General features: G+C 32.9%; 2 protein-coding genes across 10 annotated transcripts; both read right to left on the bottom strand.

Annotated features, from left to right (window-relative positions):
- Positions 1 to 1,544: 1,544 nt before the first annotated feature.
- Positions 1,545 to 5,246, bottom strand: LOC149392704 (E3 ubiquitin-protein ligase KEG-like). Of its 9 annotated transcripts, none has more exons than XR_016299656.1 (9): positions 5,015 to 5,233; positions 4,865 to 4,927; positions 4,410 to 4,666; positions 3,326 to 3,447; positions 3,066 to 3,200; positions 2,724 to 2,835; positions 2,581 to 2,657; positions 2,429 to 2,500; positions 1,545 to 2,084 (listed from the first exon to the last, which is right to left on the bottom strand). XR_016299656.1 is itself a non-coding variant. In XM_089616504.1 (9 exons), exons 6-9 carry the CDS (start codon positions 2,735 to 2,737, stop codon positions 1,974 to 1,976), a joined length of 267 nt encoding a protein of 88 aa, XP_089472630.1. In that variant the 5' UTR covers positions 2,738 to 2,835; positions 3,066 to 3,200; positions 3,326 to 3,447; positions 4,410 to 4,666; positions 4,865 to 4,927; positions 5,015 to 5,241; the 3' UTR covers positions 1,545 to 1,973. The 9 variants fall into 9 exon arrangements, 5 of the variants coding, with proteins under 5 accessions (XP_089472630.1, XP_089472629.1, XP_089472627.1 ...); XR_016299657.1 differs by having other exon boundaries at positions 2,429 to 2,493; positions 2,604 to 2,657; positions 5,015 to 5,231; XM_089616504.1 differs by having other exon boundaries at positions 2,429 to 2,493; positions 5,015 to 5,241.
- Positions 5,247 to 14,225: 8,979 nt separating this feature from the next.
- On the bottom strand, positions 14,226 to 15,047 carry LOC149392703 (DNA damage-binding protein 1a-like). Its single transcript, XM_089617021.1, has 3 exons — positions 14,799 to 15,047; positions 14,463 to 14,681; positions 14,226 to 14,360 (listed from the first exon to the last, which is right to left on the bottom strand). Exons 1-3 carry the CDS (start codon positions 15,045 to 15,047, stop codon positions 14,226 to 14,228), a joined length of 603 nt encoding a protein of 200 aa, XP_089473147.1.
- Between the last annotated feature and the right edge of the window lie 1,292 nt (positions 15,048 to 16,339).

The raw sequence follows: 16,339 nt of genomic DNA, 5'->3' as shown, positions 1-16,339 counted from the left end.
CAAATAATCATACTTTAGGACCAGTGAAAATTGAGCTGTACACTTAAGATAAACAAAAAAAAAATGAAATATAGAATAAAAATTCCGAGTTTTAAAAAAAATCTAATTCCATTTCAATTAGATAAATTTTATGTAACATGATAACCTCCGATTAGATAAATGTTAGGTAACATGAAAAAGAAAAGAAATATAGAGAAACATAAACTTGAGAAAAACTAATAGAGAAGAGATAGAACCTTGAGCGGTCTCGTTAGGATGCATGTTACACAAATTTTCTGTTTGATGATAAAATTTTGGGATGGTCTCTCAGACCGTGAGAATCTGCGATAAAAAATAGAAAGGTAAACATAAACAGGGAAGCTTGGTTAAGAGGCAAAGAGTCGTTAAAATTGTAGAAAAGATAAGATTGAAAAATAACTAACTCTGTTCAGAGATGAATAACTAATTAACACACCAAATCTGAGAGAGAGAGAGAGAGACTTGTGATATTTTTGTGTATACATTAGTCTTCGATCCGTTGCCCGACTATGAATCAGGTCAAAATCTGATTTCTTTTTTTTTTTTCTCAAAAAGTTAATTAATTGTATTAGAGATGCATTTGAACTCTATTCTCGAACTTTGGTTTCTTGGCATGCCAGTTACGATTGTGAAGCTAAATTCTTAATTTCCTTTGCTTTAATTAATTTTTTTAGTAGCGAATTTATTGTACCATTGTTATACCAAGATCCAAGTTCAACTACTATTGTATTTTCTAAATAAACTTTTATTAATCACGTGCTTAGCACGTGTGGAACTTTGATTCGAAATCAATGGGGATACCGTTCAGAGCTATACCATTATGACCATGGGTTGTCATGAAATTTTCCCAGTCAAGGATTGCAAGCTTTTATTTTTATTTTATATTAATTTGGTGTTTGATCAAGTCAAGATTTGGCTTAAATTTTGATTTCTTGTTTAAGTTGTGTGCTCACTAAAACTTCAAATGAAAATTAGATTTCTTTATTTAAAATGTATGATAAGGCTTATTTCAACATAGTTTTTTTACTTTGCTATTAACTGAAATGTGGATTAAAATATTTATAACCGAGATAGGCATAAGTTTTCTTCTAATTTTCTAGTTCAGAACTCAGGAAGCTTGATCTTCAGCAGCTGCAACATGTTGCTCGATAAGGAATAGAGGAGATTGAGAAGAAGAGAATCAAGATCACCATAAAAAGAGTTAAGACTTGGTCATAATCTTAATTAAATTTTCCGATTGTTTAAAAATATTGACTTGAGTAGTGGCACCCTCGGGCTGTTGATCACCAGCTGGCCAGCGACCAAGATGCATGTTTTTGGTTTTTTATTTTTCATGTTTGTTCTCCGTTTTATTTTTCCTGGTATAATGCTTAGTATGTCTTTGAATTCCGTCTTTTAACGTGTAAAGATGAAAAAAACAGCTGCATGTTGGACCTTTTATCATACTATTACTGAACAAACCCAGCAAAAAACACATGCCATTTTGAAAAGAAATTTAAAAAAAAAAAAAAAGTGATCAAAGTAAACTGGGAGGGATGGCTTTAAAGCACATTCAAGATCAAAACTTTACCCTGTTATGAAGTAAATATCCCAAGCTATAACCAACTAAAGCCTGACCTTCCAAGAACTCGTACTCGAAGCTCCACCTTCGCTATTCACAGTTCAACATGGAAACAAACACTTTCGAGACAATTTATAACAGAGAATTGAATATATCAATCATCATGGCATCATGTCAGCTTACAGGCGAGCTCAAGTGCACAAATAAAAATCCACTTCTTCTGGGAAATTGGGTATACAAGAACGAATTTAGTCAAATGATTGCAAGTCAACGGAAGCCAAGTTTGAACTCGTTTTTTTTTTCTCTTGTTCTGCGATTAACTTGACCAAAAACTAAGGAATGCTTTAATAAAAATAATGATAACATAAAAGTCAATCGTGAGAGTCGAGATAAGTCATTCCTGAAGCGAGGAATCCAGAGAGCCTTCCAAGTCCCGTCGATGGTCAATCCGGTCTCCACAATTCTCTGGAAGATGACGAGAGCGGAATCGGACGGCCAAGTTAAGCTAAAATAGCAAACAATCGAGAGAAGAGAGAGTTACTCACATCAGATTAGCGAAAATTGGCATCAAAGCAGAGCTCATGAAACAGAGCTCTACTCTCAGAATCTTCTTTGTAAATGACCCGACCGAAACGGGATGTAACAATATAACGAAAGACCGGTAAATTGAAGAAGCAGCCACATAAAAGTAAAGTAACCAGATTCACTCAAGATTTCACATTGATGAAATTCGATTTCAAGTAGAACTCTCTTTCATATTGAATATCTGTTAAAATTTTGATTAAACTCGAGATTTCATGGGATAATGATAACATAAAAGTCAATCGTGAGAGTTGAGATGGTTCATACCTGAAGCGAGGAATCGGAAAGAGAGCCTTCTGACTGTAATAAAATCCTTGCTGATGTGTTGAGCTCTTATTGCTTGAAAATGAAAATGAAAATGAACAGAAATGATCATTATTTTAGATATAGATATATATTAATTCGTGATATGATATCACCTAGAAATGTCCGTACGAATTGCCAAGTGCAGCTTTTTTGGAAGAAAAAAAATAGTGCAGACTGGAATTCGAATCCCCTGAAACAAGTACAATATAAATAAATAAATAGATAAAAATCCATGTGCTTGCCTGTTATTTCTTACTTCTGCAGCGACATCTGGATTCCGAAGCATACTAACAAGCCATTAAAGATTTTTGCGAGTCATTTCAACTGTCTCAGCTGCTATATAGGAAAGCATTATCACCTTCATCATCCTGGAAGAAAACACGAGCAGAAGCGTCACAAACATGCGAGTGAAAATCATATTAATCAAGTGAGCGAAACAAATAGCCGATTGGCCTAGCATATATTCGAGGACTGCCTAAAATTCCATGTTTTATCTCACAACAAAAAACTCTGAGATTCACCCATTTCAAGACATCGATAAAAGGAATAGTCCAATTCAAACTACACAAGATGAAGAAAGAATATTAAAAATTCAGACCTGCAAATTATAATTTGCCCCAGCTGCCTGAAGCAACCCGGCACATGACTTGGCTCCTCTAGCCAATGCTACATGAAGAGGAACTGAATTGTGTTCATTCCGAATGTTCACATCAACCCCAACATCAAGAATAATCTGCTCAACAATAACAAACTCGAGGTCTGACATGTCTTGAAAACCGAGGAGAAAGAAACTTGCATTCAAAAGTTACAATAAGAAATACTTATAGCATTCTTCTGAAATAGATATGTCGGGTATACCATGACCAGCTCGATATCATTAGCCACTGCAGCTGTATGAAGAGCAGTTTGACCATGTTGGGCGTCTTGAGATGTAGGATCTGCCTCAGCATTAAGTAGTATCCGCATCATTTCTCTCCCCTCTGAAAACAGAACCAATACATCAAATTAAACCATCAAAAGATATCTTCGCAAGGTAAGAACAAGAAGCAGGTAAATGGACAATAGAATACGATGACCAATGATCAAAATTAAGATTCGAACAACAACGGAATCCAAGGAATCATTTCGAGACAAGACAAACTCGAGAATAGCTCGATGGCTACACTATAGAGTCTAGATAGAAGGAATTTAATTTTTTTTAGGCTGGACTCTTGTATTATAATCTGTGATGCATAACTTTACTCATTAACAAAAAAAAAAAAAACAAAAAATTGGCTACTCAAGCCACCTAAACTATAGGAATTGTAAATTAGCCAACCTTTGGTAAATAATTTGTAAATAGCCAACTTGCATACGTGGCAGCCAATTAACTACCTAAAATATATGTTTGCTTGTGTTAAATAAGGCTTTTATTAATTTGTTAATAAGTTTACTTGGCTATTTACAAGAAATTAACCAAATGTGGGCTATATCTCAATCCACTATATCCGTGTGGCTATATAACTTAATAACCCAAAAAAAATCCTGTCTCTTTAAAGAAAAATAGCCCACAAAACGCATTAGCAATGCGTACAATATTCTACACAAAAGATATAACAGGACCAATAACCATAGTCATCTTCTATTATGATTAAACCGAGAGTTTCTCAAATTAGGGAAGATCGCTAAAATACCATAAAAAAAAAAAATTAAAACACGCACTGTTATGAACGAAGAAAAACCTAGATTCAATAAAATGGATTCTTAAACATACACAAAACTGAGAAAAAGTGACATATCTATTGGAAGAAAAATGAGACATAAATCAAAGGAAAATCTCGATTCAATAATATGGATTCTTAAACATATACAGTGAGAAAAAAAAAGGTCGGACGAAATCGTTAGATTAAAGAATAAAATGAGACATAAATCAGATTTCAAATAAAAAGAGCAAAAGGACTACCTATTTGTGTGTTGATTTCGGTTGTGAAGCAACACAAAGAACAAGGACCACTGCCACGTTGCTATTCAGCATGAAGCATGAAGTTAGTGTGAATTAGGTCAGACCCATATAAGAATTTGGGTATACTCCGGAAACGCAGACGATAAAGATTGACCAGTGACCAGATAAACGAGGTCCGTATTAAGGACGTCATTGGAGGCCCAGTGGAGTCATCACGACATTCCTTTGAATCAAGGTCGCCAGAGGATAAGAGGGCCCTAATTTATAAACCAATTCAGACGAATCCCTCAATTCCAACAAGAAATCCGAAATCAAACAAAGAATCAATCAATTCAACACTCAATAATCAAGACCCGAACCCTAACTAATAGATTCAAACACTAAATCCACAAAACTCAATTTTTCAACCCCAAATCGGGCATTAAACTAACCAAAAATCAAGGTTTAGCCTTTACCTTGTTATGGAGAGGAACAACACGCACTTCCTTCTCTTCCTCACGGATTCACACCACTCACCTCTAGAAGAACAAAAGAAGAGAAGCTCAAACCTAAAATCTCCAACTTTAAAATTCGGAAGAGAAAAGAAGAATAAGTCGGGGACTTACCAAAACAACTCGGGCAAAGTCTACCGCCTATCTCTCTCTCCAACACGGACGGGTTTTTTTTTTCCTCTTTGAATCAGTATGGTAATCAAATGGAAGGGGTACGAAATGGCGACAACGGAGATAAAACTGGTTTGTGACGATTAGAAACTGAGCGAACAAAAAGTCCGGTTATTGGGCGAAAAAAAAAACAAAAGGAAAAGAAAAAAAAAAGCTTACGTGTCGTATTATAATTGGATAAAAACGTTATGAACAGTGATTTCGGATTTGCACTTATTATATTTTAATAGATACGTGTTGTAAATACAAGCATGATTTGAATCTTAGCACTCATAAAATTACATTATTGGTAATTCTAAATGGGATTACAATTTATTTTTTTCTTTATCTTATGAAGCCAAAAGTCAATGCTCTATATTGGTATTTTGAATAAATTTTATATTAATATGAAAAATTTTGAATCTATTTTGAGAAATAATAATGTAATAAGAGTTATTAGTTTGAATTTTTAAAAATTTAAGACTTCATTTTTATACAAAAGTTAATTACATATATAATATACATTAAAAAAAAGTTTAACTAAGTTTATTTTTAGTAAATCTAAATATGATTAATTAAAATTTATTCTTGACAATAATTACTATTTTGTTTTTTTTTTCATTTTAACGTAAAGTTTTATTTTTCGTTCTTAGTTTTTAACATAGTTTTATAGAGAAGTGTTAATTGTCTATATAATTTTTTTTAACATAACTTTGTATTCTTAAAAAAAAAAAAGTTAACTATTAATATACCTATTATATTTGTGGCCCTACTGAATCAAATCTCTAGATTCGTAGCTGCAAACAATCATGCAAAAAATGTATATAAAAAACTCTTATCTGGTTCTCAAGTCTGTATAGTAAATGACTGGTAAATTAAGAATGATTTGAGAAGTTTACATATATAATAAACAAAATGAGTGAAACAGAAAAGGGTTGACGCCTACATAATTTTTTTTTTCAATGAACAAAAGTTTGCAAACGATTAAAAATAATTTTTTAATGCGTTTATTCAGTAATTGCGTAGTATAAGCATTGATTTTTGTTGAAGGAGAATACACGGTCGAGACCATTTGAACACCAAAGAGTTTCAGCGACAATCACCCCAGTCGGTATCATTTTGGAGCGCTTTAATTGAAAATCGTCAATATACCAACAAGAATCGAAGATATCCGGCAACGTTCGTTTTCTTTGAAAAAAAACAAATAGAATTGGAAAAGATAGAGAGAGAAATATATATTACTTATTATTATAATGATCAAGAGACAACGAGCTCACTTAGACAAGTTGATTGCTAACACTACGGCAAAAAACATAATTCATCTTCAGAAGAAAAACCACAACCATTATTTCTCAACCCCTCATATCCGAATTCATTGAGTTAACAAGTGTCTTAATCATGAGGCTCACAAAAGTTAATTACATATCTAATATATATTAAAAAAAAAGTTTAAATAAGTTTATTTTTAGTAAATCTAAATATGATTAATTAAAATTTATTCTTGATAATAATTAATATTTTGTTTTTTTTCACTTTAACGTAAAGTTTTCTTTTTCGTTCTTAGTTTTTAACATAGTTTTGTAGAAAAGTGTTAATTGTCTATATAATTTTATTTTAACATAACTTTGTATTCTTAAAAAAAAGTTAACTACTAATATATCTTTTATATTTGTGGCCCTACTGAATCAAATCTCTAGATCCGTATCTGCAAACAATCATGCAAAAAATGTATATCAAAAACTCTTATCTGGTTCTCAAGTCTGTATAGTAAATGACTGGTAAGTTAAGAATAATTTGAGAAGTTTACATATATAATAAACAAAATAAGTGAAACAGAAAAGGGTTGACGCCTACATAATTTTTTTTTTCAATAAACAAAAGTTTGCAAACGACTAAAAGTATAAATTTTTAATGCGTTTATTCTGTAATTGCGTATTATAAGCATTGATTTTCGTTGAATGAGAATACACGGTCGAGACCATTTGAACACCAAAGAGCTTCAGCGACAATCACCCTAGTCAGTGTCATTTTGGAGCGTTTTAATTGAAAATCGTCAATATACCAACAAGAATCGAAGATATCCGGCAACGTTCGTTTTCTTTGAAAAAAAACAAATAGAATTGGAAAAGATACAGAGAGAAATATAATTTACCTATTATTATAATGATCAAGAGAGAACGAGCTCACTTAGACAAGTTGATTGCTAACACTACGACAAAAAACATAATTCATCTTCGGAAGAAAAACCACAACCATTATTTCTCAACCCCTCATCCGAATTCATTGAGTTAACAAGTGTCTTGATCATGAGGCTCACAAAAGTTAATTACATATCTAATATACATTTTAAAAAAAGTTTAAATAAGTTTATTTTTAGTAAATCTAAATATGATTAATTAAAATTTATTCTTGATAATAATTACTATTTTGTTTTTTTTCACTTTAACGTAAAGTTTTATTTTTCGTTCTTAGTTTTTAACATAGTTTTGTAGAGAAGTGTTAATTGTCTATATAATTTTTTTTTAACATAACTTTGTATTCTTAAAAAAAAAGTTAACTATTAATATATCTTTTATATTTGTGGCCATACTGCATAAAATCTCTAGATCCGTATCTGCAAACAATCATGCAAAAAATGTATATAAAAAACTCTTATCTGGTTCTCAAGTCTATATATTAAATGACTGGTAAGTTAAGAATGATTTGAGAAGTTTACATATATAATAAAAAAAATAAGTGAAACAAAAAAGGGTTGACGCCTACATAATTTTTTTTTTTCAATAAACAAAAGTTTGCAAACGACTAAAAGTATAAATTTTTAATGCGTTTATTCTGTAATTGCGTATTATAAGCATTGATTTTCGTTGAAGGAGAATACATGGTCGAGACCATTTGAACACCAAATAGTTTCAGCGACAATCACCCCAGTCGGTGTCATTTTGGAGCGTTTTAATTGAAAATCGTCAATATACCAACAAGAATCGAAGATATCCGGCAACGTTCGTTTTCTTTGAAAAAAACAAATAGAATTGGAAAAGATAGAGAGATAAATATAATTTACCTATTATTATAATGATCAAGAGAGAACGAGCTCACTTAGACAAGTTGATTTCTAACACTACGACAAAAAAACATAATTCATCTTCGGAAGAAAAACCACAACCATTATTTCTCAACCCCTCATCCGAATTCGTTGAGTTAACAAGTGTCTTTATCATGAGGCTCACAAAAGTTAATTACATTGAGTTAACAATTGTCATTTTGGAGCGTTTGAATTGAAAATCGTCAATATACCAACAAGAATCGAAGATATCTGGCAACGTTCGTTTTCTTAAAAAAAAAAAAACAAATAGAATTGGAAAAGATAGAGAGAGAAATATAATTTACCTATTATTATAATGATCAAGAGAGAACGAGCTCACTTAGACAAGTTGATTTCTAACACTACGACAAAAAAAATAATTCATCTTCGGAAGAAAAACCACAACCATTATTTCTTAACCCCTCATCCGAATTCATTGAGTTAACAAGTGTCTTGATCATGATGCTCACAAAAGTTAATTACATATCAATATTAAAATATCATATTAATTTAAGACTATTAGCATCTTGTTTATTGAAAATGTAACTTAATTAATATATAATCTCATAGGAGTGATGAGTGCTTTTTTGAAAAATACCTAACAATATAATATACATTATAAATTATTAGCACATTAATACAATATTATATATACAATTTTCTATTAAAAAAATTATATACACAATGTATTTTCTTTATATATGTTTATAATCTGCTTCAAAAAAATCTTAAACGATTCATATTACAATACCCAAGAAAGTCACAGAATCAACAAACATGCAGTTCTATAATCTGCCTCCAGAAATCTAAAACGAGTCATATTGCAATATCAAAGAAAGTCACATAATAACCTAACATTGTTCAATTCGACATGGAGCTGGTGAGTAGTACTGTGTTAGTGAGATCAGCCACGGAGACGCCGATATCCTTGGAGATCTTGTCCTTGTTTGTGCTGCTGAGGTCAAGGAACAACTCGATCGAGTCTCCGTCGAGGAAGTCCATGACTCCGACGGGGCACTTCCCGTTGAACGATATCCACAAGTGTGCCTCAGCCCATCCACGCCCTTGATAACCTTCCCCAGCACCGACTGGAGCTTCTCAAGGAGCGTGGAATGCTCATCCCGGAGAGGCACGATAATGCCAATCACGCTGTTCACCGTCCCAAAGATCACCTTCAGAATTTTTCCCGCCTCCGAGTCCGGAAGCCATGCCAAGTACGACCCCTATCGGAGCCGATTCACAAGTTCCACAAGGTGGTACGTCGTGGAGCTAGCCCCGTTTCTCGCTGTTACCCCTCGCCGTGAAAAGATTAATCTATCGATGCTCTTTATCTATCTCCACCTTTTGTAATAAAACTCTTAATAAATAACCCAACACAACGTACAGTATTGTATTTTTTTATTGACGTACAATATTGTATACAATTATTTTCAAACTGTAGCAATATTCAATATTAAAATATCATATTAATTTAAGACTATTAGCATCTTGTTTATTGAAAATGTAACTTAATTAATATATAATCTCATAGGAGTGATGAGTGCTTTTTTGAAAAATACCTAACAATATAATATACATTATAAATTATTAGCACATTAATACAATATTATATATACAATTTTCTATTAAAAAAATTATATACACAATGCATTTTCTTTATATATGTTTATAATCTGCTTCAAAAAAAATCTTAAACGAGTCATATTACAATACCCAAGAAAGTCACAGAATCAACAAACATGCAGTTCTATAATCTGCCTCCAGAAATCTAAAACGAGTCATATTGCAATATCAAAGAAAGTCACATAATAACCTAACATTGTTCAATCCGACATGGAGGTGGTGAGTAGTACTGTGTTAGTGAGCTCAGCCACGGAGACGCCGATATCCTTGGAGATCCTGTCCTTGTTTGTGCTGCTGAGGTCAAGGAACAACTCGATCGAGTCTCCGTCGAGGAAGTCCATGACTCCGACGGGGCACTTCCCGTTGAACGATATCCACAAGTGTGCCTCAGCCCATCCACGCCCTTGATAACCTTCCCCAGCACCGACTGGAGCTTCTCAAGGAGCGTGGAATGCTCATCCCGGAGAGGCACGATAATGCCAATCACGCTGTTCACCGTCCCAAAGATCACCTTCAGAATTTGTCCTGCCTCCGAGTCCGGAAGCCATGCCAAGTACGACCCCTATCGGAACCGATTCACAAGTTCCACAAGGTGGTACGTCGTGGAGCTAGCCCCGTTTCTCGCTGTTACCCCTCGCCGTGAAAAGATTAATCTATCGATGCTCTTTATCTATCTCCACCTTTTGTAATAAAACTCTTAATAAATAACCCAATACAATGTACAATATTGTATTTTTTTATTGACGTACAATATTGTATACAATATAATGTATACAATTATTTTCAAACTGTAGAAATATTCAATATTAAAATATCATATTAATTTAAGACTATAAGCATCTTGTTTATTGAAAATGTAACTTAATTAATATATAATCTCATAGGAGTGATGAGTGCTTTTTTGAAAAATACCTAACAATATAATATACATTATAAATTATTAGCACATTAATACAATATTATATATACAATTTTCTATTAAAAAAATTATATACACAATGTATTTTCTTTATATATGTTTATAATCTGCTTCAAAAAAATCTTAAACGAGTCATATTACAATACCCAAGAAAGTCAGAGAATCAACAAACATGCAGTTCTATAATCTGCCTCCAGAAATCTAAAACGAGTCATATTGCTATATCAAAGAAAGTCACATAATAACCTAACATTGTTCAATTCGACATGGAGCTGGTGAGTAGTACTGTGTTAGTGAGCTCAGCCACGGAGACGCCGATATCCTTGGAGATCCTGTCCTTGTTTGTGCTGCTGAGGTCAAGGAACAACTCGATCGAGTCTCCGTCGAGGAAGTCCATGACTCCGACGGGGCACTTCCCGTTGAACGATATCCACAAGTGTGTCTCAGCCCATCCACGCCCTTGATAACCTTCCCCAGCACCGACTGGAGCTTCTCAAGGAGCGTGGAATGCTCATCCCGGAGAGGCACGATAATGCCAATCACGTTGTTCACCGTCCCAAAGATCACCTTTAGAATTTGTCCCGCCTCCGAGTCCGGAAGCCATGCCAAGTACGACCCCTATCGGAACCGATTCACAAGTTCCACAAGGTGGTACGTCGTGGAGCTAGCCCCGTTTCTCGCTGTTACCCCTCGCCGTGAAAAGATTAATCTATCGATGCTCTTTATCTATCTCCACCTTTTGTAATAAAACTCTTAATAAATAACCCAATACAACGTACAATATTGTATTTTTTTATTGACGTACAATATTGTATACAATATAATGTATAGAATTATTTTCAAACTGTAGCAATATTCAATATTAAAATATCATATTAATTTAAGACTATAAGCATCTTGTTTATTGAAAATGTAACTTAATTAATATATAATCTCATAGGAGTGATGAGTGCTTTTTTGAAAAATACCTAAAAATATAAGATACATTATAAATTATTAGCACATTAATACAATATTATAGGGGTGTAATCGGGTTGGGTTAGTCGGTTTTTTCACGTTCTATCAACCCGAACCGCTACAATTAATTTTTTAGTTTTAAAATCCAAACCAACCCGATTAAAATGTAAAACCAAACCAAACCAACCCGAAAATAATCGGGTTGGTTTGGGTTGGTTTTTTCGGATTATAATTCTCGACAAATGACTTTATAATTCGAATGAAAATCATATACGTATATATTATATCTAAAAAGTTTTGTCGAATAAAATCAAATTTGTACTGATCTTTAGAAAATTTACACATTAAAATAAAATTTACGCATATTTTTTAACTACCCAATTTTCATGTAGTCACAAATAATAAAGTATAATACTATGTATTTTTTAAATTTAATTATAATACTATTAGAAAAATGATATATTTTTTTTAATAATAGTGCATATAAAGTATTTGCAATCGTAAAAAAATTAAAGAATTAACACTATCGGGTTGGTTTGGTTCAACCCAATCTCACGGCTTTAAAAAACCAAACCAACCTGAAACAATTGCAGTTTGAGTTGGTTACAACCCAAACTTCTTCGGGTTTTAATGGGACGGTTTAAAAAAGAATACGGTTTGGTTTGGATGATCGGGTTGTTCGGTTTGGCGGTTTTGATGAACACCCCTACAATATTATATATACAATTTTCTATTAAAAAAATTATATACACAATGTATTTTCTTTATATATGTTTAAAAATTACAAAAATATATGTATGTATTATATACAATGTTTATATTATATGCATATATTTTTAATATATTCTACCTCATTTTTTCGTTCGATTTTCTATCGGTTTTCGATGAAAAACGGCATTTGAAAACGGTAATTCAAATGTCGTTTTTCACATTTTTCCGTCCGATTTTCCATCGGTTTATCGATTTTCCGTAAATTTGGAGGCTCGAAACGGCAACAAAAACGGCATTTGGAACCTTTGCTCCGAGGTAAACGTCCTTACTGAGGATTTCCACCATGGACATCCACTTCGTGTCTCGGTCATGTGCCTGCTCCTTGATAATCCTTTCCTTGTCCTGAAACTTGCTTGTTTATATTGATTGACATGATATTGGTTAGACAAAACAACTAATGGGTCACTTATTACCTTTTAGACTAGTAAAGACATTGACTTCATCAGATCGCCTACAATGATAAAATTATCGCGGGTTTAGTTGTCGAGAGAAAAACTATCTGTCACATAATCACATTCGCACTCTAACTTGAGGGAACTATCTCAAGCGATCATTCACTTGTACATGTATAGTGTGATTAATAGCGGCCAGTAAATTTACTATTGAACGAATTCAATGAGTAAACGACCCTTCCCGTTTCCTTCTCGGCTATATATAGGCATAGCAGTACAAGCACAAATGTTTACATTATAAAGGAAATGAACTGCATTCCTAATACGTTATAAAGGAATAGCTGTACAAACACAACCATTTACATTATAAAGGAAATGAATTACATTAAACTACATTCCTAATATGTTAGAATCAGTACATTATTGTAGTGCAATATTAGGGGAATAATAAAATAAAATAAAGGAAATAATATTGTATTCATGAGATACACTAGTGTCATGAAATATATGCACGTATAAACAGTCATAACAGTCAATTTAAATGTCGATCGAGCATGAAAAAAGATTAGGCATGGTTAAAATCAAGCGAACATAGTATGAAAACGAGGGAAGAACAATAAAAATTAAGGAATCGTCAAGCGCCATATCAATTTCGGCTACATCATAGTTCGATTAAAAAAACTTAGTTCATGCTAATAATAGTAGAAACCAAAAGGAATAACATGATTCATGATAATTACTACTAAATATAAGAAAAAAATCTACGGTTTCAACATAGTGAAATGTTCTGTTTCAATCGTGGTCAAATTTTCGACCAAACCGGAACGTAAATTTTGTTCCGACACTATTCAAAAAATCATTTAAAACCTAAAAACTGGTCTAAGAAGAAGAATAAAAGTAATTCTACGGGAGTGAAAGTCTCAGTATATTCCATGCCAAAGGTTTGGGCGAACCTTTTAGCTACTAGCCGAGCCATATATCTCAGAAATGTTCCATCTGAATTGAACTTGATTATGAACTGCATCCCAATGTAGACTTTCCTCCTGGAAGGCTCACATCTTGCCATATGTCATTCTCTCTTAGGGCTCTCATCTATTTAAGAACGAATTTTTTTTCACTTGGGAACAACTAGTGCTTCCTCTGTAGACTTAGGTACTTCTTCATCAAGATAAGACACAAACGATTGACATGGTGTGGATTGGTTAGAATAAGAGACAAATCTGGAAATTGGGTGTCCGAAATGGCTTATGGAATAAGAGAAATCCGTTATATAAATATGCTACTACAAACTGCATACAAAATGGAGATTTTCAACGGTTTAAAAAACCATTGAAGACTAGAAAGAGACTATAACTAATATTTATTATATACTATTTTGGTGTCTCGCATCATACATTGATATATGGAATCAAATTCATGTTATATAGTGACCTAGACAACAACATCTGAAGAGTCTATCACTTTGTAGAGCTCACCCCATATACGCTTGCTCTGACCTTTCTCAAACATGTTGTGGCGAACCAAGTCCTTGATTCCATTCTCGTCAGGTACCTCTGCACTCAGAACCTTGTGTTAATACGAATCTGTAGATCACCAAATATCATATCATATCTAGATAGTATAAACTCGTAGTAGAAGATTACGAGCCTCTACTCCAGAATTGATTACCCTGAGAACCATCGGCTGGAGCTTCTCAGGGAGCGTGTAGTACGCGTCCTGGAGAGGTAAGATAATGCCAATCATATCGTTCACCGGTCCAAAGATCACCCTTGAAATTCGGTCTGCTTCGAGTCCAGAAGTCATTCCACGTACGACATGCATCGAAACCAATTCACAAGCTCCCTGAGGTGGAACGTTGCGACCACGTCGAGCTGGCCCTACTTCTCGCTGTTCTCCCTCGTCGTGAAAAGATTAAAGTCGTGATCGACTCTGAGTTAAACATCCTTATTTGGATTGATTGGCATGACATTGGTTAGGTAAAATAGTTAATGGGTCAATTACTACCTTGTAGACTAGTAAAGACATTGACTTCATGATCATAAAATTATTGCGGGTTTGGATGTCGAGAGAAAAACTATATCCCATGTAATCACATCCGCACTCTAACTCGCGGGAACCATCTCCCGCAAGCATCCACTTGTACAACTGTATAGTGTGATTTGCGACTAGTAATTTATCGTTGAACGGATTCAACGAGTAAACGGCACCTCCCATTTCCTTCTCGGCTATAAGTTGCAACTTTCTATCTTTCATCGTGAACGCTAGCAATCGACCCTACGATCAGACTCTCGAGTTTGGAAGGCTTGACCAATGTTTAAGACGTCATCGAACAGTGTTTTGGGCATTGAAAATGTATTGTGTCTTTAACAAGACATAGGGGCTAGCCCAATTGTTCAATTGCTAGATTTCTAATTACATTTGCTATTTATAGCTAACATTCTCTACAAAACTACAATTCATTTCCATGTGGGACTTTTGTTTATCATACTCTTCAACTTCAAAGTTAGTGAAACCAAAACAAACATTATATACATAGTGTTGTTATTATCTTTTATTAATTAATATGGTTGGCTGTTATTACTCACTTGCCACATGTAATAACGGTTGTATTACATTTAAATTGATACATGCCAGTCCTAGGACAATAATTAATAAATATTAACCGTGTGTGGAAACCTAGAAACTTGGAAAAAGAGTAAAGTATTAATAGTTATTATTGATTATTAACTGCGTATTTTTAAGAAAAACAAGAAAACCATACAAACTCAACCTGTTAATAGATATTAACGATAAATAACTTCTATCGATTCATGAAAAAAAAAATCATGAAAAATTAATTTTAAATTAAAAAAAGGGATTCGACTAAAGACCATGAAGAATCTTCAGTTATGTGCTAATCGATCGATTAGAAATAGCAATCAAAATAAAAGTCGTATACATGGATAAATAATCGCTCCATTAAAAAAATAACTAACTTGTTGTGATAAGGCTATTCTGCAATATTTAACTCCTATTTTTTTTTACTAAAAATAAAAGTCGTATATGGATAAATAATCGCTCAATTAAAAAATAACTAACTTGTTGTGATAAGCCTATTCTGCAATATTTAACTCCTATTAAAATGGAAATAATCAGTTCTAAATTAATTACCGAAATTATAAATTTGATTTCAATTAATTTTCTAAAGAACACAACATGAATTTCGTCACCTCATCAAGTTTGCTATTTGTTTAACAATTTTTAAAGGAAAATATCAAGAGTATCCCTCGTGTTTAATCGAAATGCGAGATTTATCCCTTCGATTTCTAAAAATATCAGACATATCCATTTTATTTACCCTTAATAATACCCTGAATAGAATAAATATTTATTTACTATTTTATTAAAAAAAATCAAAATCTCTCTTTATAAAAAAAATCCTTAACTTTTTATAAAGAAATTTTTTAATTTAATTTTTTTTGTATATAGAATAGAAAATAAATAAAAAAATTATTTCATTAAGGGTATTTTGGGAAGTTCAAATTATTTTTTTTGTAAAAAATAAA

Source organism: Urtica dioica, chromosome 6 (genome assembly GCF_054948205.1).
Source record: "Urtica dioica subsp. dioica isolate 48M chromosome 6, U.dioica_male_clone48M_v1_H2, whole genome shotgun sequence".
NCBI lineage: Eukaryota > Viridiplantae > Streptophyta > Magnoliopsida > Rosales > Urticaceae > Urtica > Urtica dioica.
Note: the sequence above shows the minus strand (reverse complement) of the source record. Positions and strands in the feature narration are given on the sequence as shown.